Here is a 27964-nt window from a genome sequence, read left to right on the forward strand (position 1 = left end):
GTACAGGTATTTACTAAAAAGAGCAGTAAAAGTTATTGAAATCAGTGATCAAAATAATATCAACCATAACAAACACTGTGACAATTTGGTAGCAAGACAGTTATCTTGGTAAAAATCAAATAACCGATTTCCAACGCCATGAGGGAAGGGTCTATTTAGGCGAAACCGGTTACCACTAGGACCTAGAAGAAGCTCAGGGAAGCTGCTGTTACTGCTGAGGGAGGGGGAGAGAGAGACCTGGAAATGAAAGTAAAGAGACCAGGAGGCACATGGAGGGAGCTGCAGGGGCAGCAGATCCGGAAGCAGAATGCTTCCTTCTGTAATTAAATAGCATTTACTATTATTATTACTAACAGTAATAATACTCTAATAATATCTCTAGTAATATCATACCATTTATCAAGGAAAGTTATACATAGTGTGAGTGGGGGAAAACCCAAGCAGAGGTGAGTCCTTTATTATTTTTTTGGATTTTTTTTTCCTAACTCCAGACATAAAAGGGGACAGGTCTGAGAAATAGGAAGAAAAGCTAAATATTGTGTACACTAGCAAAATCCCCCCCTCCTAATAGTAATTAAATAGAGGAAACGTTTTGCAGTAGCAAAAAACAAGTAGAGAAAATTATTTATTTTCGAGGCCACCTCCCACCAAAAAATGTGGGGCTTGCAGGAAATAATTGTGAAAGACCCTAATCCCCTCCTTTAAAAAAAAAATGCAACTGGAGTTTAAAAGTTACTAGCGAGCTAAAAAAGCCCCTAGGGTTGATGTGAACACTGGGTATGAACTGGTTTTATGTTTGTGTGGTTTTCAGATTTCAAAGCTTTATCCTTCTCTGTGTTTCGCCTGCAGTTTTCCCTTCTGTGGGTATAAGCCCCATGAAACAGCAAATAAATGCTTGTGACATAGCTTTTCAGATGTGCATTTCTCAGGGGTTGGAAAGTTCATCAAATAAGAGAGATTATTTTTATTCTTTGATCCTTTTTATGGCTTCTGGGTGGAGGGTGCTGTTAGCCCCCCCCAACCCCCCTTTTTAAAGTCGTCTCCCAAAACACTTGGAAATAGGTGTTTTGTTTTCGTGTTTTGGTTGAAATGATTTGGGAGTCGTTTTTAAAGTGGGTGGGGGAGCTGGGCGATATTGGTGATGGGAGACACCTCCCAGCAATAGGGAGAGCTGACTTCGGGGTGATGAACGTCTGGAAGACTAGTTGCCAAAGGAAGGCGGTGCTGCCTTAGCGCATGTCCCCGCCCGAGATGCTCCTGCCGCCCGTTGCTTCTGCTAAGCGAGCCCGGGGATCGGCGGCCTATGGCTGGTGGGGGAGGGGCGGAGATGACTTTATTCCTGGGAGCTCAAACCAGGCTATTTTGCTGCTAGGGCCCTCAGTGGGGCAGGGGAGTGACACCGCCCCGAGGAGCGGGGAGAAGGGCTGCAGCGCCTGCAATACAAAGAAGTGGCTAGGGAAAAAAATCCCCCTGCCCCTTTGGGTGCCTGTTGCATTGAAATGCCACCCCCTCAGGAGATGCACGGACCCACCGACTGGGGGAAACATGGCTCAGTGCAGGTGGGAGCCTGCTATAAAGTGGGGCAAGGCCTGAGCGTGGGGTGGGGATCCCCAAGGCTTGGTGCACTGGGTGGTGTGTCTAAATGGCATTATTGTGTGTGCTTTTAAATGGGGGGGGGCGGCACTCGGGTACTCTGGGCACAGGGGTGGCTATAGAAGTGCCCCATATTTATTTCAGAGAGGTTGTAACAATGACGCTGTCTTGCCAGACACCGCTAATGACCTTGGTGGCTTGCAGCATTTCTAATGGGCACGGCGCAAGGGAGAGAAGAGGAGTGGTAGGGTGAGAGAGGGTGGCTAGGTATATGGGATGGGGCATGTTAGAAGGGATGGGGGTTGGTCAGACATGGAGAGTGGGGTATGGGATGAGGTGGTCAGGTTTACAGGGTGGACATGGGGAGTTGACAGGCAAGGGCCATGGTGCAGAAGGACTGGGGAAGAGTTCAAGCACATGGAGCGGAGGACAATCAAATGTGCAGGATTGGGCAGAGCTCTTTGATGTACTGGCTTATGCAGAATGTTCTGCATTTGAGTTGAATTAGGTTGTCTGTTTTGCTGCACCAAATCAGGTACAGTTCTGCAGGTTAGCAACTCCTTATCTAAATACCCTGTGGCCCGCTCGCTGGGACATGGCCACCGGCATCCTGGGCCACGGCCCCAGGATCCTTCTCCCGTGCCACATGTGGAGAACGTTTGCTTCGCAGACTGGTGGGGAAGCCAGGGTGATGCAGGTCCTCCGAGAAAAATTCCCTTTGGCTTTGGCCATCAAAGTAGTGGATATATCGGGAGGCTGTGGAGCGATTTATGAAATTCATATAGAATCTGAAGAATTTAAAGAAAAGAGAACTGTCCAGCACCATCAGATGGTTAATCAGGCACTAAGTGAAGAAATTAAAGCAATGCATGGACTACAGATATTCACACTTATTCCAAAGCACTGAAGATTAACCAGGCAGCATGGTTACAAACCTGTGTGGAGATGGGACACCTCTGGGCATGAGACAAATCAGGAAGTTTGTATTTTTGGATTAGTGACTTGTTTATCTTTAAATAATCAATATTTAAAGGTGTTAAAACAAGGACAGTAAGTATTTCAGAAGCTATTTAAATAGATCCTTTTTCATGTTTGTTTAATTTTAATTTATAGATTGATTTCTTATCTTTTCATAAAGTACCTGATGCCAAAAAAAAAAAATAAAAAAATAAAGGTGGGAGTGAGAAGACCTGAGTTCTGATCTCACCTCTACTGATTGCCATTTATATTTCAGCGTGTTTATAGCCCATATTACTGACCAAAGCATTGTAAGCAAACCCTGGAAAGCAGTCAAGTATTAGCCTTCTCAATCCCCATTTTTCAAATAAATTCACAGAAACTTTGCACAGACAGAATTGGAAATAAAAACCAGATCTCTAATATGGCAGACTCAAGTCTTTTCCACCGAGTTATACTGTCTTTCAGACTGAATGTGCCAAATCTGTGTGCTTCGGTTACCCTGTCTAACTACTAGACCACATTTCCCTCCCAGAGCCAGGGATAGAATTTAGGTTACGTGGTTGCCAATATTTTTCTGCTGTCTAGTAAATAGTTTGTAACTCCTTGGCAAAATGTGTGTAAAGTCCCCTCTAGTGGTTAATCCACCCAGATGGTAACAGCTAACCTCTGTGACTCAAGTGGTAGAGAGGTTTGTGCAGGGGATGTGAAGGCCCAGGGTTTAAACCTTCCTGCCGATTGAGTCAGAGGAAGTATTGTGTTGTTGCATGTGGTATAGCATGGTTTTCCATTTTTATTTTAAAATAAGATGGTGCGAACACATCCTTTAAAACAGGTTTTATAATTAAAAACAATTATCTGTCAGTTATGTTATGATATGCCACAAAATCCAAGTGCTCCACATATTGCTTGTTTTTCATGCATTTGGATTGCTGGTGTTCCACATTTGCAGGTTTGAAGTTTGCGAGGCATAGGATGGGACATGGTAGGCGGGACTGGGGAATAGTCAGGCTCACAAAGTAAGTAATGACAGAGGGAGATGAGAAAGTGGTCAGATTTGCAGAGTCGGGGGTGGCAGAAGGAGTTGGGGGCGTGGTCATATGTGGGATAGGGGAGTGGTCAGGCAGGCAGGTCACAGCAGTTATGGAGGGAGAGTGGGGGAGACGTCAGCCTCATGGGGTGGAGCACAGTGGAAAGTGGTGGTGATCCTTGTTCAGTGAAAGATAGTGGAAGGAGATGTTGTGTCTGAGATATATAAAGGAGTGGGTAGTATTGCAGGATGGTGGGATGCAGGAGGACAGTTCTTGTATGTGGGGTTACATAAAGCAGGGGTGGAGGCGCGTGAAAAGGTGTGGGTGGGTTCAACAGCAAAGGAAAGTGGTCAGGGTCAGCAGTAGAGGAGGTTGGTTAACCATGTGAGGTAGGAGGGGCGCTATTAGGCATGCAGAGCGTAGAAAGGCCAGTGAACGGGCTGGCTATGCCTGCAGTGCAGGGAGGTGAGAACACCTCTCAGGCACAGAGGATGGTGCAGAGGAGATAGTGGTCCTTTATGTGGGGTTATCCAGTGGGGATCAGTGGACAGGTACGAGGGTCACAGCAGGGGTAGATTAGGCTGGTGAGTCATCAAAGTGGGGAGCTCTGGAGGGAAGGCATGTGGGGTGTGGCAGGTTAGACGGGTGTGGGGGAAGCAGGGGTGGTGAAAAAGGGGAGAAATCTGAAATGAGCTCCAAGGGGAGCTGGGTGAGTCTGGGGGATCAGAGAAGAGTTATGGAGCCTTTTCCCTGCAAAGTCTGTGGCTCCAACCAGGCCTCTGATCAGTAATGACTAGGGGTACAGATTTGTCGTGACATTTTTTTATCAAAAACCACAGAGCAGTCATGGTAAATTTAATAAAAATCACGGGTTTAAGGGGAAATGGCATGTAAAGTCATGGGTAGGAGTCATGAGGTATGAGTCATGACAGAGCGACGGCCAGGCCAAACCTGAGCAGCACTGTGACTCTGTTTCCCAGGTTGCAACACCCTGGAGCAGGGAACCAGACCCAGCCCTGTGGGACAGGAGCTGCTGCTGCAGAGTGAGTGTGAGGCAAGCTGGCTTTGCAGCCCCTGTGCCTGGGACCTGGCCAGGATTAGGGTTGCTGTGCAGGGACGGAGGATGCTGCTGTGTGTTGTCAATGCGCCCTCTCTCCAGGCTGAAAAGGCACAGTGTCCATCACATTGTCACCGCCATAACAATCCTATAGTCCTAGTAGTGACTGAAAGTCATTATCCGTTGACAGCTTTTTCAGTGATGTGTGAAATAAGTCAGAAGTCCTAGTCCAGATCTTGTTGTAATTTATGTCCACACTCCATTTGGCCATCTCGTGGGGTGTCTGAGCAGGAAGGCTAAGGAAGTAATAGAATGGAAGCTGAACTCCTCTTCCCCCACCAACTCCTCCTACTGGTCCCTTGAGAATAAGGTTGATGCAAATGGCAGAGGTTAGGTTAGGTGATGTGTACAGGAAACTTTCATAGCTGCTGCTCATGCTGTATTTGGTGTGTGGATAAACAGGAGTTCAAAGTGCTGCCATAGCATTTTTTTGGCTTGTTGCCTCTAGCTTTGGAATGACCTGCCAATGTTTGATTGTTCTCACTGTGGTCCCCAGTGGGCGAAGTCTATAGGCAACTGCTTTATTTTCATATCCTTTGTTCTATCTGATATGGCCAGTAACTCCCTCTTCCTCTGCATTCTCTCCTCTCTCTGGATTTTTGTGATTCTGTGTTCTCTTGCCTTTCCAGCCTTTCCCGTTGCTGCTTCAGTGTCTCTGGTGGTGGCTTCTCCACTTCCTCTTCCTCTCTTTCTCATGTCCCCAAAGGTTCTTTGACTAGGGCTTTTTGTCTCCTTCTTTACTTCATCCTTGGGTGACCTTATTCTTCCTCATCACTTCAACTACCACCTCTATGTGGATATTTCCTAAATCTACCGCTTCCTGACATCAAATCAAACTCTTTGGCCCAAACTCAAGTCCATATCCTCCCCTCTCCAAGCCTTCCCTTCTTTATCACAGTTGATCATCCCAGCCTCACAATTTCATTGTTACATTTATCTCCTCTCTTTTTTACGCCCAGGTTGTTGATAAATCCTACTGGTTTTTCTATTACAACCTCTCTGACATCTATCCAGTCTTCTCCATACCTTCTACTAAAAACCCTCGTCTGTACGTTGATAATCTCTTGCTTCATTTATTACACTGTCCTCCTCTCTGACCTCGTTGGTTCTTTCCTCCAGTCCATCCAAAATGCTGATGCTAAAATAGTCTCTTCCACCTGTTGCTTGGACCATGCAACTCTTCTCTTTGAACATGACCTCTGGCTTCCCATCACCTGGGGCAGGTACCTGCTTCCCAGCCTCACCTTCAAGGCTCTGCCCAGCTCAGCATCTGCTTGCATTTCTTCTTACTCTCCCTCTGGCTCCTTTTGTTCTGCCCAATCCTCCTGTTTCACTGCTCCCTTTGTAGCCATCTCCAACTCTAGCTTTCATACTTTCTTCCACTTTCCCCTGGAACAGTCCCCTCATTTGCATCAGGCATATTCTCTTTCCTCATCCAGATCCCCTTTATAAAGCTGCCCTTCTTCCACAGGTCCTAGTAAAGAGAATCCCCAGAGAGACTTAAACTGTCTGCCCCACTTTACCCTCTGATCCCTGGTGTGTTACATATCTGAGCACTAGTGTCTATCCAGTCTTCCGTGGAAAGACTTCTTGAAGTAGGGGCCATGACTTTCTCTACGTTTTGTATAATGCAGAGCATGGTGAGGGGGCTTCAATAAATGATAATGGTTGGATTCTGCTGCCATGTCTTGCTTAGACATCAAGGACTTAATTCTCATTTACAACAAGGCTCCTTCAACCTGTTCTGGTTTAATGTAAAGAACACTTAAAATGGGTGGAAATGGCCTTAATGTAAATAAGAAGTAGGCCATATCTCTTTGATGTTTTGGTGTGGACTTAGAGGGGTGGCTGATTTTTCCTCCACCCCCAGGCCTTTTCGGTGGCAACCCTAGCATGGGAGCATAAATCATGCCTTGAAGAACGTGGCAGCTTGAATTCCACCTCACTTCCCTTATTCTGCCCTTACTCTGTTTATCTGCCTTTCTCCCTTCCCCCCGCATACCAGGTTGAACACCTTTCATGAACATGGCTTCTCTGTGTCAGTGTGGATCTGTGGGCTTCAACAGATCTTTCCTGGCACAGAATTCCAGGGTGCCTTCTATCTCTCTCTGCTACCCCTATGCTCTCGTTAAGATAGCAGTGCAGATGTGGGGAGTGGGCTATTCCTGGTTTTGCACCAAAGCTGCAGCAGATGAACAATGCAAACGTAACTGTTTGAATCTAACCCATTTCAGTTGAGAACAGGGCCTTCTAGGTCTCACTACTCACAAATCTAAGGTAGGGGGGATATTGGCCCCTTTGTATGGTTAACTTGTTTTCGTCCATAGAGTCATGGAAAATAGAGGTGCAAGAGAATGGATCTGGTCTCTTTCTATCCTTGGCCAATGTAGGATTGTTCTCTACAGTGGCTTCCCCTGGGCTCTGTCCATTCCATGTTAAATGATGGGGCTTTCACCACTTTCCTTAGGAGAATATTCCATAGTCTAACAGGTGTCACCATTAGGAAACATTTTCCAGTAGTCAGCCTGACATTCTCTTTGCCCAGTTTCATCCTTGTACTTTTATTTGTACCACACAAATTGGTTCCTCAGCTACCATGGTGCTTACATCTCTCAAATTCTGTAGGCAGTTTATCTATATCCCCATGGTATCCAACCTCCCCCATCTTACACCAGGTTAAAATCTAACCCAGGTAAGTAGTGATCAAAGTTGCTTATCATCTGATGGCTGCTTGGTAGCCTGCATTAAATTAGTTAGTGGGGGGAAGGTCTCAGTTAATTTTCTAGTGAACAACCACCATCACAATTTTCACTAATTGACTTCCTTGCTGGCCAATGGCATACCGGTACATTTTTAGTCAGGCATGCACTTCTACACTTGCATGCGAAATTGTATCCTTGATGTGGCGTGACCTCGCATGTACAGTGCATGCAAGGTCATGCTGTGCAGAAGATGCCATTTTGTTCTTCAAAATGGCATCCTCCATGTGCATTTGGGGGCCTGATGGAATCATCCTGCAGGCGTGGTTGGTCCTGGGGAATGCCATGCATGTATTGCATACACAGACAATATGCTACTGTTGTTGGCAGTCTAAGCAGAGAGCTTGGACTGAATGGGCCGGTATGAATGAATTCCTTTTCACACCATTGGGTGGTCTCCTGCAAATCATGGGGGAGATGCATGGGTAGCGAGTTTGCATTGGTGCTGCCTCCCACGCTGTGGGTAAATAAAACATTTTGGTGTCTAAGGCAGTCAGTCTGGAACATTTTGCTAGTGCTATATCACTTAAATAGTGCACTGCTACTTTGACAGTAAGATCTGTAATAACTGGCTTTGTCTTTTTCTCTCTGCAGACGCTATAATGGAGAGACAGAAAAGGAAAGAGGAAATAGAGAAGGGACTTCAATTCATTCAGTAAGTGAGCGGGTTCACTGCTCTTTTCTTTTGACTTTGGACATAGTCCTTGCAACGTATGGTATAAGGAGAAATAACATTTTCTTTTCATTCTGTTCACTGGTCTAGGGCTGATGCTTGGAAAGGTCCAGAGAGCATTTGTCCTGATTCTTTCAAGTGTTGCTTGTCCTGCAAGATGTCCATATTTAAAATCAAGTCATTCCAATTCCCGTCTTGGTTTTGCCCACTACTTCCGTTCCAATGTGATCTTAATACCCAGTGCAGCAGCAGTAATAATAATATTAACACTCTGCACTTCTTCAAAGCCTTCCATCTGAGGATTTCAAAGCATTGGTCAAGCACTGATAATTTAAGCCTTTCACTGCCTCAGTGAGGTAGATAAGAGTAGTATCTCCATTTGAGATACGAGGAAACCAAGGCACAAGAGGTGCCATATGTCCCAAGAAGAATCCTGATTCCTTAACTGCCAGTCCTGACCATCCTTATGTGACTATCTGAGTTTGAGATGAATGTTTGTACAGTGTTTGGAAGCTAGGAGCCTAAGTTGCTTTTACATGGAATACAGCTTTGTATTCTTTCTCCAACAGTTACTTTAGCAAATGCTGAAAACTCGGGTCAAAATTCCAGTGTGTGTGTGTGAGAGAGAAGCAAGGTGGTAATGAGAATTATGTGTTGGTGTTCTGTTTTTTTCTTTTTTTAAAGATCCGTTTTGTAATGGAAAGCTGAGAAGGCTAGTTCTCCAATAGTATATAATATGTATTTGTACTTCTGATGGATCAATTTGTGACATATAGGACTTCAAAACTGTTGCCGGTGCCTTGGCCTTGCAGTGCTATTTTGTCCCTAGTTCTGCCAGACTGAGTATGTAGGGCTAATAGTGATTACCTACTTCACAGGGGAAGTTGTGAGGCTTAATTTGTTCACATTTCTACAGCACTTTCCAGATGTGGATCTCAAGGCACTTTAGAAATATGAAGTAGTAGTATTCCTGTATAGCATGTCCTGAACCTTGGAGCAGTGTAAGTTTCATTTAATGGCTTGATTTGAGGGGTCACTGTGGAGGAGGGGCTTTCAAATTTTAGTGGCCTGATGATGATGGGGCCACATCCACCACCCCCACACACTTTACTTATGAAGTCCATGAAAATTCTTCTGCCTGATTTTAAGGTGCAATAACTGATGAGCTCTAGAAAGAGAGTCTGGTGTATCTGGCTAGTGAGATGATTATGATGTAGTGTTCCGAGAGTAGACAGGGGTTAGAAAGGTAGGGGGAAAGTGAAAGGCTTTTTGGGGGGCTTGGCATTCTCTTCCCTGAAGAAAAGAAACACTGTGGATCTGGGCTTGGTGCATTGATCAAGGGGAAGGAACATGGCTTATCTTGTGATGGTTAAAAGACACTTTATTGAAGGTGACTGGATGATCTCAAGATTGGGTTTGGGATATGGAGTCTTTCACCCCTGGGTCACTTGTTCTAGTCTGGCCCCATCTTGAAAGTGACCAAAAGTCCTTACTGTCAGACTGCTGTTTGGTGGTCCGTATGAAATGGCGTGGTCTCAGTCCTGTTGTGGTACATGTGTTCTCACCACAGAAGCCACCCAGCACTACTGGCTCCCTGGCTGATGGTCTCTGCAGAAAAGGCAAGGATTGATGGCCTATGGAGCCAGAGCTCCTGTGAGGTGCTCCCTCCGGGGGAGGGTTTAGACCAACGTTGCTCAAATGTGGCCACCATGCACTTTTCTTGTGGCCACAGCCTCCTGGGCTGGGGGTGGGGCAAAGTAGCAGCCACTCCCCCACCCTGTTGCTCCTGGATGCCCTGCCCTGGTGTTGGTTGCTGGGGCCCTGTCCCCCTCTGGAGACAAGGGGGTTGGGCCCTAGGGCACAACGCTGGAGGAGCAGTTCTCCACCTTCCCATGGATGGTGGATCTCAGGCTTTGGGGTTCAGCCCTGGGGCGGTGGGGTGGGTGGGTGAGGGGCTTCAGGGTCCAGTTCTGGGCTCCGACTGTGCAGCAGCAGGCCCCAAACTCCAGCAGCTGGGCTTCAGGCTCTGGCCCCTCGCTGCCTCCCTTGGCCCCTCATCCAGGGCTTAATCTGTCACTGGCTTGCCAGAGCTGAATAAATCTCTGTGAAAAGTGATACTTGTATGTATGTTAATATCACTTTTCACAACAGACTTACTAGCTAGCAATAAATAAATTACAATGATTTGGACGTGTATATGTGCATATTTATTTGGTTGTCCTAAAGCTAATTAAATATTTTAGGGGAAAGTGTGAGAGCGGCCACTGCCAAGAGTTGGTGGCCGCACTCTGAGGCCACCAAAAATTTTGTCCTGAGAACCTCTGGTTTAGACCCTTTGTCAGGGGAAGCATAGAAGCAACTTGCTGCACTCTGGGCCTTACTTGTTCCATGGCTAAACAGAGGGATTCAGTGTTCTGGGACCTACCAGTCCATCATCTTTCACTGGTACCATATTCTCTTAAAAAATTTATGTTCTTTTATAAAAACATTTTAGCATGACAGTATCTGTTCTGATCCCAGATTGAAACCTGGCTGCCTGAATGCAGCCCCTAGAGCAGCTGGTTTGCATAGGGAATAGCCATGAAAATGCAGTCTCCTAAATTAGTCAGATTGTAAACTCTTTGAGGCAGTGACCATCTCCTGTTGTGGCTATCTGGTGCCTAGCTCAGTGGAGTACTGATCTCTAACTGGCCCTCTTGGCACAACAGCGATACAAGTAATCAATAGTAAATGTGGAGTAAAATGCGTAATGAGATCCATAACACAGAGCAAGAAAGACTGCTTGTTTAGCTGAGAGAGATGCAAGTGTTTGCACAGACCCATGTTTCATGAAACCTTCCTCTTCTCTCCTCAGGTCCACATTACCCCTAAACCAAGAAGATTATGAGGTAATTTAAGATTTGTTTTTCTGAAGGCGTTTGAAACCACATAACGGTGGCTTTTGGTCAGTACATGTTGCCCTCTTGCACAGATGTTATAAATTAATGTCCTTGCTTTTGAGAGCCAAGAGGGGCTAGTTATGTGTGGGAGTGGTCTAGTGCCATTTGTCTATAGTGGAAGATCTTTAAGGGGAAGAATACTGGGAGGAGTTAACCTCCAAGAGAGGGGGACTTTGGGTGATGGCACTTAGCCCTAGGAGGGAAGGAGTTTTGGTTGAATTAGCCTCCCCACTAGGGGACGGATGGAGTTTGAGGATGGGGAATTAATTTCTTGACAGGAGGACTTGATTTGAGGGCACACGTGAAGATGAATTGGGGGTTGGGAAACCCCTCTCAGTTTCTGGGCATGTTATACAGGAGGTCAGACTAGATGATCACAATGACCTGTTCTGGCCATGGAATCTATGAATCTCCACTCCACTCTGTTTATATTCTCTTTCCACCCAGGCCTTTTTACAGAAGCTGGTGCGGAACCTTTTTGCAGAGGGGAATGACTTGTTCCGGGAGAAGGACTTCAAGCTGGCACTGGTGCAGTACGTAGAAGGGCTGAACGTGGCGGATTATGCGGCCTCGGATGAGGTGACCATCCCAGTGGAGCTCCTATGTAAGCTGCACGTCAACCGGGCTGCTTGCTACTTTGCCATGGTGAGCACCTACCTGAGCCATTCCCAAGAGCTGGACAAAAAACATTGGGAAGTGGGGAGACCCAACAGATGGCCATGCAGAGGATGGGGGTTTGAACTGATCTCGTCCACTTCTCCAGCATTGGAGGAGGAATACAGAAAACTCTGAACTCTTCTCATTATGACATTGGTGTCACAAGATCCAGACAGAAAATGTGAGGGGGTGCCCTTACAGGCCTTGAGAGTGCACTAATATAGATCACAGTGCTGGGGGAGAGGTTGAGGTGCTGTGGAATTCTGAGCTATAAAGGGCCAGTTCCTTCAAGTATTCCATGATGATAATGCAATCTTGGGAGCATTGCTCTGTAAATTATTCTTTCTCCTGTGCTTGAGAAAATACATTTAATCTAGATCTGGTGTGAACATGGTGGGTGTGGGGTTTCCGTAGAAAATTTTGAAATATTTCAACCAAAAACTGAAATATGTTGATTCTGAATACTGCTGTAGTACCTCATGGGAGCTGTAGTTCAAGGGCCTCATTCTCTATACACCAGGTTCCCTGGTCAGACTACATCTCCCATGATACACCTCCACTTACCAAGAGGGGAGCTGAGGTGGTGCATCATGGCAGTGTCATGACCACAATGAGTCACGAAAGGTGAAGTCTGGCTGGGAACTCAGCCTATAGAGGGGTATAGGAGCATGAGGTACCCAAACCACAGCTTCCATGAGGGATTTCAGAACTAAAATATTTCATTTTTGTATGAGGGAAAAAAAATCAATTTTTTGGTTTTCAAATGTTCAATTTTTCAATGGGGGAAAAAGGTTTTATGTGGAAATAGGACACTTTGCAAAAGTTTTGTTTAGTGAAAACCTAATTTTCTGTCAACCTCCTCCCCCCCACACACACACACCGCAAATCATCAGATGAAAAAAATTTCTAATAGCTCTAACTTCATAATTCTCTCAGCTAAGTATGCCATGAACCCCCAGTACCCTCCTAGTTAAATTGCTGGTATCCATTATAACTCCTCCTAAAGATAGATTTAATAAAACATTACATGTCAAGAGAAGGGTTATTAGCTGCAGTGTCTCTGAAGATAAGATGAAAAATGGAGACAGTTGTGGGGAAATTTTCTCTTCTTATCCTCTGGCTTCAGGGCCACCGTCTTCTGAAGTATCAACCGTTGGTGGAGATAAGATCCTGAACTAAGTAGACCAGTGGCCAAAACTGGTATGGTAAGAGAGAGGGTGCTGGATTGGGTGGATTATTTGTTTGAACTGGTATGGCAGGATATTGTACTAGATGGACCAGTGCTGTGATCTGGTGTGGTAGTATATTCTATATTCCTATCTAACTGGTTTTAAACGTTACCCTTCCAGGATCCCAATATGGTCATACCAGTACTCTTGCAGTAGAGGCTTCAGTCAACCAGTAGGATTTCTTCCCTTCAGAAGCCCATTTCAAAGTTGTTATAGGTAGAACTGGTAGGCAGTGCCTATTATTAAGGTTGCTTCCATCCCAGTATAAGATCCTGTTTCAAGTTGCTTATAACTTTGCCAAACTAACTGTTTAGGCTGAAATTTTCCACACTGGGTGTCTGCCTTCGGCTGAATGTTTTGGGAAAACTTCAGCTGAAATGGTTCAGCTGTTTCCGAGAACAAGGCGAGGGGAAAAATTATGTTTTGCCCATGGTCAAAATTTCTGACAGGTTTTTCTTGAAGATGCTCTTGCTATCTCGCGCTTTGGAGTGGGAACTTTAATTTGGCAGTGAGATGGCCTTTGTGACAGGGAGTTGTCTTTTGCCATCCCTAGGAAAATCCAGCCCAGTTTCAACCCTCTGAAAAATTCTAAGTTTGCACATACCCAACTGAGACATTATCAAACTTTCTAGCAAATTTCCCCAAGATTCTAAGGGCCCTGAGCATGCTCCATCTTGGGGCTGAGAAGGATTTTACCTGTAGCTACTGCTCCTTGATGCTATGGACTAGTCTGGAGCCAGGGGCCTGTCTCTCCTATGCTAACAGTGAACACCCTCTGCTGGTCCCATGCAGTGTGGAAGAAGCTGACTGATTCAAATACAAAGGGGACAATAGCCAGACCTGGGGTGGGGAAGGGAGAGTAGATTGGGACAAGGACTCTGATGGGAGGGAGACTGGGACTGCAGGCAGGTGAGGTGGGGTGGAAACTGGGACTGAAAATTGCGGTAGAGGGAGACTGGTACTGGCTGTGCAAGTAGACCTGAACTGTGAACTAGTGGGTTGGGGGAAGTAGCTGTAGGGGAGAGGAGACAGATCTGACAAGGAGCTGAAGTGCAATGGGAGAACTGAGATTGGCTGGGTAAAGAGACTGGAATGAGAAGCTTGTGGGGTTGATGCTGTGGTTAGACTAGGAACTTGGGGAGGGAGACTGGAACATGAGTGGGCATGACTGGAGGCCAGCATGCAGATGAGGAGCTTGGAGGGGGAAGTAACACTGTTTCAGCAAAGAAACTAGGGACAGTGATCTGGGGGGTGGATCTGGGATTGGTTGAGTAGGGGTGTGGGGAGATAAGGAGTCTGGAGGGAGACACTAGGACTGGCTGGGCAAGGAGATTGGGATGAAAAGCATGAGGAGTGGAGACTGGGACTGGCTAGGTGGGCGGAGAATGGGACTGGGATGAAGAACCAGGGGTGAGAAAGAGACAGGACTGGGCCAGGTGTGGGCTGGAGGGGCCAGGTGCAGAAGGGGTTAAGCTTGGAGGAAGTGGGTGGAAAAGTCTGTGCTTGCTAGATCATACTCTCCTCCAGAGCCTGAAATGGAACCTAGGATTCCTGAGTCTCGGCATTCCTCTGCTGTCAGCAGATATATGTGAAATCCACTGACAGTGTCTCTCATCTCCCTGTAGTGCTGGTACACAAAGAGGATGACAGCCTACTTCTGCTACCAGTTACTCCACTAACTCAAGTGGCAGAGGTCTGTGTGGTAAATCTAAAGGTTCCAACTCTGCTGATGACCCTTAGATGCCAAGATCAGAAGGATCCACTGTGATCATCCAGTCTGACCTCCTGAATAACATAGACCATAAAAATCTCCCAAAGTAACTCTATTGGAACTAGAGCATATCTTTGAAAAAAAAAAATCAAAGCATGTTTTAAAAATGGTCAGTGATGGAGAATCCATGATCCTTGGTAAATTGTTCCAGAGGTTAATTACCCTCGCTGTTAGAAATTTATCAATATGATGGTATTTGATATGCTTATTTTAAACCTAGGAAATCACGCACACGCATGTTAAAAAACAAAACAAAACATTGAGGTGGTAAAGTCAAGCATTCAAAAGTTGCTTGTGTGATCTTAATTTGGCCCCCTTGTGCCTCGTATTATGATGCAATCTCTAGTTACATGTTTACATACTATTTTTTCCACAGAACCCCTGCCTCATTCAGTGTGGATGGTGCTCAGCACAGAACAGGCAGCACTTACCGAATGAGCGGCTATTCAATATTTAGTTTTCTTCTCATTGATTAGAGAATGTCCCCAGACCTTATTTAATGCACACTAGTCAAACTAGGCTCTGAAGACAGAGTTGTTAATTTCCTCATATGCTATTCTGTGGTGCTCATAAGTACATTATCTGAGTGCTTCACAACCATTAACAAATTTATTCTCACAACACACCCCTGTAAGATGGGAGGGGGGGTGTTATCTCACTTTTACAGATGGGGAACTGAGACACGATGATTAGTGGAACTTTTGACTTTAATTTTGGGTGCCTAATTTGAGATGCCTAGGATCTGATTTTTTCAGAGTACTCCGCATTACATAGCACTTTTAATGTTCAAATCGCGGCTCCCATTGGGTTCAGTTGCAACTCAGCACTTCTCCAAAATGGACCCCAGGGTCTCAGGCACCCAGAAAATGAGGAATACATAAGTAGTGACCACCTGTAAAAAGTCTGGTTTAAGTGACTTGCTCAGCGTCACACAGGAACTCTGTGGCAGAGGGAGGGGTAGACTCCCATTCTCCATGGCAACATGCACCTGCCTTAACCGTGAGACCATCCTTGCCCTTCCTTCGATTGTCTGCCTCTTTTACTACATGCCTTCAAACTCCCCCCAACACATGGGGCAGGCCCCTTCACTACACAACCCTTATTCATCCCTAGAGCTGGCCCACCCTGTGCACTGAATGGTGCAGGAAGACCTGTGGAAAAAGTAGTATGGGATCATGTAATTCAAGACTACAGCGTACACAGAAGGGGCTGAATTAAGATGCACACAGACGCCCTTAATTCTGGCATTTCCTAACTTTTGAGTGCTTGACTCTGTAACCTTTATAACCTTATAATTTCCCCCCCCCCCCAAATCTGCATTAAATCTAATCTCCAATTGCTTTTATATTCATGGGTTTTGATGACGTATGTTCCCAGTGAACTGCAGTAAATGGTTGGGCAGAACTTTCACGCAGGGAGAGGAGGTGGATTCCAGTGTGTGGCAGACACCATTGCCTGCTCAGGTGGTCTCTTTCCTCTCATGCAGGGCTTGTACGAGAAGGCATTGGAAGACAGCGAGAAGGCTTTGGTGCTTGAGAAGGAGAACATCCGTGCCCTCTTCCGCAAAGCCCGCTCCTTAAATGAGCTGGGGAGGCACAAGGAGGCGTACGAATGTAATAGCCGCTGCCTGCTGTCTCTCCCACATGTAAGTGTGTGACATGCGTGTCTACCTCAGCCTCTGAGGCACTTTTCCATCTTTCCTTTCCCGCGGTCTAGTACAGCGTGAATGGTGATGGTAGTGGAAGAGAGAAGCTGGCTGTTCTATACAACGCACCCGTTCCCAGTAATCGCATCTCTCGGGGAGTTCCAACTCCATGTCCCTGTCAGCCCAAATCATCTCTGCTGAGGCTTCCAACAAAATAGCTGCCCCTTTCCCATTGGGATGGCTTTGTGATGTGAAAGCCTGCCCCAGTTGGAACTGAGCTGAGATCATCAACTCGTTTCATGTCTGTGTTGGAACAGCTATCAGGTGGGAATGACTGCTAGTCACTACCAGTCTAGGACAGATGGGAACTGGAGACATGGACGAGAGAGATTCATGCCTTGTCTACACTACACGTTTTAAATGGACATAAAGCAGCTTATGTCGACCTAATTATGTCAGTGTCTACACTACAGCCTTGCTCCTGTCAGTGTAAGTGCCCTACTACACCAGCATCAGAACTCGACTTCACCAAGAGGCTTAGAGCTTAAGTCGGTGTATTTAGGGCAATGCAGTGACTGTGCAGACACTGCATTACTTACATCAGCTGTTGACTGTCTTGTCGGGTTCACAGCAGGAGAGTCAGGACAAGAATGGATTCTGCTTCCAGCTGGGAGCCGGGCGGGGCCGGCTGGAAATGTTGGCTGTCTTGTCAAATTTCATGGCTCCATGCTGTAGCTGTGAAATTGACAGGGCTTCCTGACTCCTAGCGGATGCAGGGGGCCAAGAAGCTGGGACCACTGGATCCCACTCCCCAGAGGCAAGAAGCTCTGGGCAACTTCCCCCTCTCTCTCTCCAGCCCACCCCACTCTCAGTAGGGAACGGGGAGGCGAGAAGCCCCAGTCAGCCCACTTGGAGTCCAGGAGCCTGTAGGGCAGCTGGGCTCCGGCCAGGGACTTGCAAGCAGAGCCGAGACACCAGGCTTTCATCTCTCCACAGTGCCCCTCTTAGGTCAGTGAAAGAGCTCATGGTGAGGCTGTGCACCACCAACCCAAGGAGGGAAGTGTGGACATGCACCACCGTAGTAATTACTGTGCTGACTGTAAGTCAACCTAATATAGGTCGACTTAAGTTTCTAGTGTAGACATACCCTATTCCTAATCCCCCAAGCCTCAGTAGAGCACCATGAATATGTTTTAGCTGATAAATAGCAGTCGTTTTACCCATTAAGAGCTGAGTTCAGGCCCTCAGTGGCCAGTGTTTCTTGGGGTGAGAGGTGTCAGTGTGTGAAAGGGGCTTTAATATGGGTATATTAACAGAAGTGTCACATGTAAGACACTGGAGGTAACTGTTCTGCTCTGCTCGGCACAGATGAGGCCTCAGCTGCAATATTGTGTCCAGTTCTGGATGCCACACTTTAGGAAAGATAAGGAGTACTTGCGGCCCCTTAGAGACTAACAAATTTATCTGAACATAAGCTTTCGTGAGCTACAGCTCACTTCATCGGATGTGGACAAACTGGAGAAAGTCCAAAGGAGATCAACAAAAATGATAAAAGGTTTAGGTTTTTTAACCTTTTCTATGAGGAAAAGGTTAAAAAAACAACGGGGCATGTTTAGTCATGAGAAAAGGAGACTGAGGGGGGACCTGATAACACTCCTCAGATATGTTAAGGGCTGTTATAAAGGGGACTGTGACTGACTGTCCTCCAAAGGTAGGACAAGAAGTAATGGGCTTAATCTGCGACCAGGGAGATTTAGGTTAGGTATTAAAAAGTTTTTTCCTAACTATAAGGATAGTAAATCTCTAGAATGGGGATTCCATCCCTATTGGAAGCCTATCCCTGATGGCTGTTAAGAACAGGTTGGAGAAACACCTGTCAGGGATGGTCTAGGTTTACTTGGTCCTGTCTCAGTGCAGGGGGCTGGACTAGATGACCTCTCAAAGTCTCTACATTTCTGGGATTCTGTAATGTTGCTTTGATGTCCTAGATTTTAAGGCCAGAAAGTGACTGCTGTAACCATCTAGTCTGGCCTCCTGTATAACCCAGGCCAGAGAGCTTCACCCAGGAATTCCTGCATCAATCCTGTAATTCCTTTTTGAGCTATAGACTATCTAAAGACTTCAAGTGATTGACTGAGTTAATTTGGTACCTGGTTCTGCTATTTCCTGCTGCTGGCTTGTGTGGTTAATACATTACCAGTATGATGATTATATTGATATTATTTATATCGCTGTAGCATCATGGATCAGGGCACCATTGTGCTAGGCCCTGTGCACCTACTTAACAAACAGATGCTCTATCCCCCAAAGAGCTTAAAATCTAAATAACAGTAAATAATACTGTGGTGCTATATAGTATGCTTCTGTGTGGTCCTCGTTGTTGTAATGTTAAGGAATTTTTAGGGCATTTGGCATAGGTATTCCTTAAACTGTTTAAATAAATCATTAGATTCAGTGTAGGCAGCATGGCAGAAGTGGGTCTTTAAGAGAGCCTTAAACGTGGACAGAGTTGGGGCCTTGTGGCTAAGGTCAGGGAGCTGGGCCCATGTATGCGGGCCCTGGAGGCATTTTTGCGATAGACTGAGGGGGAAACACAGAGTTTGAGAAGGGAGGATAATTGGGGCAGGGCAGAGTCCTCTAGAGCCTTAAAGGTGGTGACCTGCAGATTGAATTTGCTATAATAGCTTATGGGCAGCTGGTAGAGGAATCTGAAGAGGGAAGAGACTAAACAGACTGATGAGTAAAGGAGATGATTTTAGCAGCCGTATTATGTACGGACTGAAGGGAGCAATGTGCGTGTTTGGAACATCAGAGAGGAGTGTGCGGCAGTAGTCGAGATGGGATGTAATGAGGGCCTGAATGGAGGTTTTTACTGTGGGAAATGGGAAAACAAAGGATGGATCTTGGAGCTGTTAAGAAGGAAGCAGTAGCAGGATTTGGCTATGGCCTGAGTATTTGTGGCAACAGAGTGGGAGGGTACAAAGAAACCCTCAAATTGCAGGCCTGAGTGACAGTGACAGCGTGGTGTGGTTGACAGAGTTAAGGATGGGAAAGTGGAGGAGGTTTGTGAGGAGAGAGAAGTTCAGTTTTGACCACATATTTAACTGAAGATGGACGTCCAAGAGGAGATGTCACAGACAGGTTGAGAAGCGGAGTAAGCAAATGAGCTGGCCCTGTGCTGTCCTCACTTTACATCCTGTCTCTGGGCCACGGACAGAGGCCTGGGGAATCCCCACTGTGAGTGGGAGAGGGGAGGAGGTAGGCCCACTGAAAGAGAAGCTGAGGGAATGGACAGAGAGATAGAAGGAGAACCAGGAGACAGTGGTATCTCAAAAATGCAGAGAGGATAAGATGCCAAGAAGGGGAGGGTAATGGACAGTATCAAAAGTGGCACAGAGTTGGTGGCCCTGAGGTGTGGCCAGGAAGGGGTTGTTGGAGACACTAGTGAGACCAGTTTCAGTAGAGAGGAGAGGTGGGGGGCCAGATTGGAAGGGGTCCAAGACCGAGGAGAGGAAGTAAATGCGTTGGTTTTAGACTGTGCTCAGTGGGTTCAGAGACGGCGAGGATGGCGACAGGGCAGTAGTTGGAGAGACAGGTCTGGTTGAAGGATCATGCTCTAAAGAGAGGGGAAACCAGGGCACACTAGTATTTGTGAGGGGGAGGAGCCAAAGGCTGCGGAGAGGTTGAGAAGGAGGGGGAGGAGCAAGGGGGGCAACGTAGGTAAAGAGCCAAGCATCAGTGGACTCACTGGGGCAGGTGGAGGGGTTAGTGGTGGAGAGAAGGCAGCAGACTTCAAAATTTGAAGTTTGGTGATGAGGGAGAAGATGTTTGAAGGGAACCAGGCAGGGGGCGAATCATAGAGGATTTAGTTGATTTTTTCATGTGACGAAGTTAACCAAATACTTTGCAAGGAGGGAAGAAAGGATGGGGAACATGAGGCTGAAGGAGGCAGTCAGAGGGTGAAAATAAGTGTTGGGGATTGTGCTCGTGGGACTTGGTGATGGAGGAAACCTGTTTTTGTTTGGCCAGGGAGATGACAGAGTTGAAGGAGGAGAGAACGAAACTGTAGTGGGGGATGCAGTGTGGTCATGGGCCTCCCGCCAACGGTGCTGAGTGACATGGTAGCAGGAGCAGATGCTGGGAGTGACCTAGTGCTGTGGGTTAATAGGGTGGACTCTAACAGGAGAGAGGGGCAGTGATTGGCTGAATTTTACGTTGTGGATTGTGTAGTTCCAGGAAGTAGTGTCTATGTGTTTGGTACATTGGAAACTTTTTTAAAGAGGAACTGAGAAAGTGAATGCAGACTGGATGTGATGAGCTAAATCATTAGCAGAGCTCAGTGCAGCAGAGAGTGTGGAAAGTCAAAGGTGCCTCTGAACCAGTGCTCCCACCCAGATCCTGGGACTGGAGAGAGGGAGCGGGGTTGAAGGTCCGGCCCTTGTGTCAGTAAGGATCACTAGCCCTGCATTTGGAGACTCGATACTTTGTTTGCCTCTCCATTTCCGCAGCTTTGTATCTCTGCAGGGCAGAATGACATCTTAAATCTGCACGGCCTCTCCTGGAATGGAGTCTGCAATTGACTACCTCTCGACTTGCATACCAATAAGAATACTAGCATGTAATTCAGTCTGTGTAGTCTGTTTGTGTAACTTGTGGTCTGATTCTGGTTGGTTATTGTATGTGCAGGAAAATAAAACCACATGCTTTAAAATGACAATGTCCTTGAATTACATTTTCCCTAGGATGAGAGCGTTACGCAGCTTGGTCAGGAGCTCGCACAGAAGCTGGGTTTAAGGGTTCGGAAAGCGTATAAGAGGCCTCAGGTATGACTCTTTCTAGACTGTCCTTTGGAGTCCACTGATATGTTTCTGTACAGGCTACTGATTCTGAGCGGCTGCATTGCCATAGGTATAGCCTTCAGCACCTCCTGCTATTCCACTCCTGGGAATGCCCCACCCCCAGATCTGCCAATCATTCTTCAGTCCTGGCCTTCAGCACCCCTGCAGGTGCATTTCCGGCTTGCAGCCATAAGCATCTTGGCTTGATGCACAATCTCATATATCCTAAGCTAAGCAGAATGGAGCCTGGACGTTGTTTGAGGGGATAGCTCTAAGGTAGCAGTTCTCAAACTGGGTCAGGACCTCAAAGTGGATTGTGACCCCATTTTAATGGGGTCGCCAGGCTGGCTTAGACTTGTTGGGGCAAGGGGTCGAAGCCAAAGCCCGAGTCCCATACTCTGGGGCTGAAGCCCGAGGGCTTCAGTCTTGGGCAGTGGAGCTGAGATTACAGGCCCCCTGCCTGGGGCTGAAGCCCTTGGGCTTTGGCTTTGCGTTCCCCCCACCACTCCCCTGGGCAGTGGGGCTTTGCCCCCCCTCCCCCAGAGTGGCAGGGGTTGACCAGGCTCAGACTTCGGTCCCCCCTCCTGGGGTCGTGTAGTAATTTTTTATTTTTTTGTCAGAAGGCGGGGGTCCCATTGCAATGAAGTTTGAGAATCACTGCTCTAAGGAAAACCCTAGTGCTGCAATAAATGGATGTGGTGGTTCAATATGGAGCATTGTTCTCTCTATTAGCATGAAATGTACACCCCAGGATTGTGCTGAGGGGTGCTGAGCTACTGCTATGGCTGTCCTTTAGATAAGGCAAAATCACTTCTGGTCACTGACGCTCCTGTGACACATTTCTCAAGAATAGGAATGTTAGCCCCAAGGCTCTGGCTGAATTCCAGCTTGAGTGATTGACATTCTGGTCCCTCAAATTCCTCTCTGCGGTTTTATTTAGATGCAACATGCTTCTTCAGTTCCTGTCTCTAACTCTTGTGTAACCTTGCTGTGCAGTGTTAAACAGCTGGTACATTCCAGCTGAGAAGTGGCTGCATTTCAGTGCTAAGTGAAGTGATTTGTAGTAGTTGGCAAAGAGCTTTTGGGTAATTGATGCTATATAAATATCAAGTCTGCATGTTTTGAAATGCAGAATAATAAGTGGTGTTGGATTAGAGGAAAATCCTCCACTTGCTAGATCTCTAAAAATGTTGTAATTATTGAATCTTGAGAGAAGGGAAACTTTCCCTGAAATACTTTCCATACTTACTCACCCCGTTGGCCCTCTGCACTTTTCCCTCTACCTCGTTACTCCACAGAGATGAGTCTAAACTGTGTCTATGCAAGCAAAACACAAGACTCCCTTTTTTAATTAATTGAAACATTTTGGTAGCATTTTGCTACAGCTTGCTCTAGCTTCTGTTTTTCATTCCAATGCTTTAATGCACTCCACAACTAATTTTTTAAATTACAAGGCTGAATGTCTGTCGTGGAGTGGGGTTCAAACTTACTATCTCCTTATGCAGCATTGCAACAGGGGTGTTTTCGCACCAGGCTTTTGCATCGATGTGCATTTTGCGCCAGGATGGCTGGACTGAATCTGGGGCTCTTTCATAATCCTTCAAGCAACAGGCTTCAGGGGCAATGACATGAATTTTGGGATGATTGGTGCACACTGAGGAAAAGCAGGCAGTCCTGATTTCTCTCCCTATGGTTTGTGGTTGTAGAGAATGCCTGTTAGGGAAGTGTACTGTTGGATAGCAGTGGCTGACAAGATACAATCAGTCACTACCTAATTTGCAGGAGTTCAAGGAATCCCTGTGTCATGAAATCTCTCTCTTCCTTGCAGCAGGAATTGGAAACTTTCTCTCTACTCAGTAATGGCACATCAGCCAGCTTAGCAAATCAGGTACAGTTCCTGTCTGACTTTCTCAATGTCCCGTACATTATTTTACATGAGAGTTTCTATATTTTATATCATGCAAGTTTATTACCATCTTTTAGGAATAAAGGATCAGTGTTTATCTATTTTTCCCTTTTCAAGGAACAATGTCAAGAAAATCATTTTTTTAAAATATTTCCATTTGCTGCAGTGCTGATTAAATTATTAGATTAAGAATTTTTCGACTTTAATTTTGCTTTTCACTGTCAAAGCTTGCATTTCACTTATCTAGACTGGATGACTTCACTTTCTGTTTCCTTCTCTGGTTCTGGTACAATTGCAAAGTGCTAATATGCAAGAACAGGAAGTGAAACAGATGAAGAAACTTAAAAAATGAAACTAGACTGGGGGATTTCACTGTCCAAGCTGAGTGAAGTGTGCCAATTTAAATATTGCTTAATTTATTATTTACTCTTTTTTGTATTACCGTAGCACCTAGGAGCTCCAGTCATGGACCAGGACCCCATTGTGCTAGGCACTGTACAAGCACAGAATGAAAAATAATCAGATCGCTGGTTTCGCTGCAGGTTTTTAAGAGATTTCATTAAAACGCTTCATATTTTTTAAAAAAATATTTAACAATCATTTTAGGCTCTTAAATTTGGGGCCTAGCACAATTTGACATTGTCCCTTTTTAAAAGAACCTAAAAATCCCTTCAAATTGTACTGCTCTAGTATCTTTTAAGTTTACATTGCTGGGTGACTTGCCTTAATATCTGTCTAGCAATGAGAATCAGCCTTGGATCATTTCTTGTAGCCACCCATAATCTTCTTCCATTGAAAATGTTCCCTTTTATGGAAAATTAGAACACTGCAAAAGCTGAAGTTGTAACTGATGAAGTTGCAAATGTGTAATCTCTAATATTTGTCATACTGACGTCTGTCATTTTTAACTAGAAGTAGGAAGAAAAATGTGTTTGCACTGTTGGACTATAGGCTCACATTAGGGTGAACTGTGGCTTTAACTTGAGTTTCAATCTTAGCATAAGGAATAGGCCCAAAGCCTGTGATTTTTAAAGAGAGTCAGATCATGAGAAGGAAGAGTTGTTTGTGTTAAACTTGTGGTGACCCTTAAACTACTTGTGTTATCTTATTTAAGGTTTGGTCTGAGGTCATAGAAATTTTTAAAATAATATTATTTGGGTACCAGGTGCAGTAAATGATTGGTTGAATTGATTATAAAGAAATGCTTAGTTTAGGAATATGGTAAAATGAGATAAGAAAACCTTGAGGAAAGAGGCCCAGTCATTAATCTTGTCTTGACCAGAGCAGAGGATAGAGCTAGGCTCTAAGCTGCTTCATCTGGCCTTGGCCAAGGTCTGGTAACCAGCAATGACATCACTCGTTTGTTAGAGTGCATAAAAGGCAAGGTTTTCTAGGGGTTCTGTGTCAGAGTGATGCCATGATGGGAAGGTGTCTTCCCGAGCCGGAGCCTGTTTGGCCAAAATACTTAAAACTGTACTGTTGCTGGAGTATAGAATATAGGTATATTTGCTTATATTTGTATTTTGGATATAACTAACACCAAGTGGCCTTTGGACTAATACAGGAATGTTTGTGTGGAAATGGAGTCATGGTAGGCCTAGTGAAATTATTAGGAAAATTATTCCCAGCAGCACCATTCATACTTCTGTAAAGTTGCCTATTTATTCCTTGCCTAGGGCTCACAGTCAGCAGTTGTTTTGGCGGGAACCTTTTCCTGTTTTTAGTCTTGCTGTAAAAATTAGTGGTTTATTAAATGGAAAGATATGTAAGCTCAGAAAGGCTAGTTATGTAAGATAAAACTAATCAGATCTCATGCTTTGTGGGGCTAGCTGATTGGCTCTGGGAATCAGGAAGGAATATTCTCACCCACATGCAATCCTATGTGCAGAATTACTGAGAAGGTCAGGTATTATGGGGGTTTGTTACTTCAGAGGAATGCAGGTTTTGGTCACTGCTGAAGGTGAAATACCAGGCTAGGTGGAATAGTGGTCCAAAAGTACATCAGTTAAATTGTTCCAGCACTGAAAGGCGGGGGTGGGGGGAGAGGAGGGAAGCAGCAGCAGCCTGCACTGAAGATATTTGGGAGGGGAGATTTGGGGCTATGAAGCACTAACACCTTTCAAAAGATGTCTTTGTAGTGATGAGTTGTTCTTCTCCTTCTCCCTGCCTTGCAGATGACTTCCAATGGGTTGGGCTCCATAGATGATATTGAAACAGGTAAAGCTTTCTCCTTTCTGTTTCTCATGGCAGCAATAAGGCACCTGCCCGAGTTGGGTGGACTAATAGTTGCTTTGTCTTCATTTGGACCTCTTTTGAGTTTCCTGACTTTGGAGACTGGAAGAGACTAGCCTAGCGGGGATGGGGGCAGGAGGTGGTGGGGAGCAGGAATGTATGGAGGTGCTGTTCTTTATATTGGTTTCTCTTCACTTCTTCAGAATCCTCAGTGAACTATTAAGACACTGACAGAGGGGAAAACCAGGTCAAGAGGCACTTACTAGGAGAACCTTGTACAATTGAACTCTAGCTATCCAAGCAGAACAAGGGACATATCATATTTTTGGATAAATGGGGACTAATTCATGCAAATTACAAACACATGGGACGTAACCTATTTTCAGCTCTAAAGCTGGGTTTGAACAAATGTGATTCTTTTGTATGTTCCCAAAGAAAACAACTTTAAAGTTTAAACAGCTTTAAAGTTAAGACGGTAGACACAGAGCTGTGCTTTGAATACACGCTACCCTCCAAGAGCATTAGAATTGGAGCCTTATATGTTTAGAACCCCAGGAAATGCAGAGTGAAAGTTGCAAGGTTGCTGTCTTCCTGCCAGGGACTAAACTACTGTAACTCTATCTCCCGTAGAAATGCCAGCCCAACACCCACCCTTCTTAACAGCGTATTGAAAACCATGCTCCACAGCACATTGGTTTTTATTTGTTCCTTGCATAAATGTCTGCAATACTAGGTGTGAAGCTTTGTCACTGCACTAACTATTGCTGGGCCCTGGTAAAGGGCCCCATTTTATGATCTGGGTGTATGAAGTTTGCATGTGGAAACACATTAGCTCTGTGCTTAATGACTCTTGAATAATTGACTATCACATGGAATCATAAGACCCAGACCTGTGAGGTGATGAGCGTCTCTTATGAGCCTTCAGTACGTCACAGAATTGGGCTGTTAATGCAGAGTGAGGAATGATTGCTTTCGCTTTGCTATTTGTCTGATCAGGAATTGGCATATGTGGAAGTCCATAAAGCAGCCCAATCACTAATCAGTTGAGATGAAGGCGTTCGAGTTTTGGGGTTGCTGATAACGTTTTTGGGGAGGTTCTATGGCCTGTGTTATACAGGAGGTCAGACTGGATGATCACAGTGGTCCTTCTGGCCTTGGAATCTCTGAACATGGAACTCTTTAGTAGAGGATGGAGAAGGTGGTAGTATTTTTCTGATTTTTTTTCTTTTCAGGGCATCGCTACGGGGCAGAATGAAGGTAGTTTGGGTGCCTGGTTTGAGACTTACATGTGTAACTCTGCATCTCCTGGGGGGTCTAACGTTTGGATTGTTTCTTTTCAAACTCTAACAGTTTTGCAGGATAAAGCGTGCTCAGATGACCAACGTATGCTTGCCACCTTAACAGAGTATTGTGGGGGTGGGGGCGGAATTGCCTCATTTTCAAATAGTCAGAACACTGGGCCAGAGGGTGAAGGAAGCTGTAGGGAAAGTTGTCTCTTCTCCCCCCTCTTCCCTCCCCTTGCCCCTAAAACTACTGAGGGAAGCCTCAGTAATGCAGTAAAGATCTTTAAGGCAGGAAGCCTGTCTCTTGGAGACATTGAAGGGAGGGGTACTCAGGAGTGAGGCACCACTCTGGCAAGGGCATCTGGTGAGTCTTCTAATGTTTGTTGGGGACCCAGTATTCTGTATGATCTTTGGGAGGCTTGTCTGGGCTTCCTTACCCTGCTCCCCTCCCCAGTCAGGGTTTGTGTGTGTCCCTCCCTTCCCCACCAGGGAAGCTCAAAACTTAAAGAGCCTGCGGGGAAGTGGGTTTTAGTGGGGGGCACAGGCGCTGCAAGGAGCAGAGGTGCTAGGAGGACAACTGAGCTCTGCAGGAGGAGGCAGTTTAGAAGCATTTAAAAACCACCGGACAATGGGGTATAGGACTCTGGACTCATGGGGCTAGGACTGGACATCACTGAATTCAATAGCAGTTTTGCCATTGACTTCAGTGAGACTAAGATTTGGCCTGCAGACACTTCCCAGGCATCATCATGGGAGGTGAGCATTGTCTGGCTATTCACGAGACATTCTGCGAAGGCCTTTGGGAGGTCTGAGACAAAAACCAAAGGCCAAGAATCTCTGAAACTGGAGCCACCAGTCTGTAAAGGGTTTCATCTGCTTGGGGCTTGAGGTTCAACTAAGTTGTACGTCTTGTGTTCTTTGGCCAAGCCACGCTCAGCTCACCCCCAGGTGCCATGTGACTGGCTTTGTGTCCCCGTCCCACCCCGCAGACTTCTCCATGGACCTGCAGTGCATCCCTGCTCCCCTCGCCACCTCTATTCCTGTGAGCGAGGGCGCAGCCCTTTCAGCCTCTGACATGGATGCAAAGGGCCTGCCCACCTCTCTCCCTGCTGCCACACTGCTCCATTCTCCGGATTGCGTATCCCTGCCTGTGCCCGAGAGTGTGGAGGACTTCACAGATGGGGAGGTCATTGGGGAAGAACTGGACTCTCTTCTGGATTCCCTGGCTGATGGGTCACAGTACCCTCTAGTAAGAGCTCCGGTCGTGTTCTGAATTAATCCTTTTAGAGCATGTTCGTTCTCTCTCTCCTCACCGTTGCGTGTTCCTCTGGCAG

At 46.0% G+C, this 27964-nt stretch overlaps 1 protein-coding gene across 4 annotated transcripts in view; it reads left to right on the forward strand.

Moving 5' to 3' along the window:
- Positions 1-259: 259 nt before the first annotated feature.
- The window catches only part of ZC3H7B (zinc finger CCCH-type containing 7B), a 66168-nt gene continuing 38463 nt past the window's right edge, over positions 260-27964 (forward strand). For 2 of the 4 annotated variants that reach the window (XM_084645861.1, XM_084645863.1), the window contains exons 1-9: positions 260-446; positions 8052-8112; positions 10985-11018; positions 11517-11714; positions 16213-16371; positions 21114-21194; positions 23038-23097; positions 25290-25332; positions 27620-27879. In XM_084645861.1, the coding sequence (XP_084501987.1) occupies positions 8060-8112; positions 10985-11018; positions 11517-11714; positions 16213-16371; positions 21114-21194; positions 23038-23097; positions 25290-25332; positions 27620-27879 (888 nt within the window). In that variant the 5' untranslated portion in view covers positions 260-446; positions 8052-8059. Of the gene's footprint in view, positions 447-8051; positions 8113-10984; positions 11019-11516; positions 11715-16212; positions 16372-21113; positions 21195-23037; positions 23098-24314; positions 24616-25289; positions 25333-27619; positions 27880-27964 lie in introns of those variants that run through there. The other 2 variants (XM_084645862.1, XM_084645864.1) reach the window with 2 other exon arrangements.

The sequence above is a fragment of the Lepidochelys olivacea genome, assembly GCF_965140295.1.
Source record: "Lepidochelys olivacea isolate rLepOli2 genome assembly, chromosome: 1".
In the NCBI taxonomy this organism is placed as follows: Eukaryota; Metazoa; Chordata; order Testudines; family Cheloniidae; genus Lepidochelys; species Lepidochelys olivacea.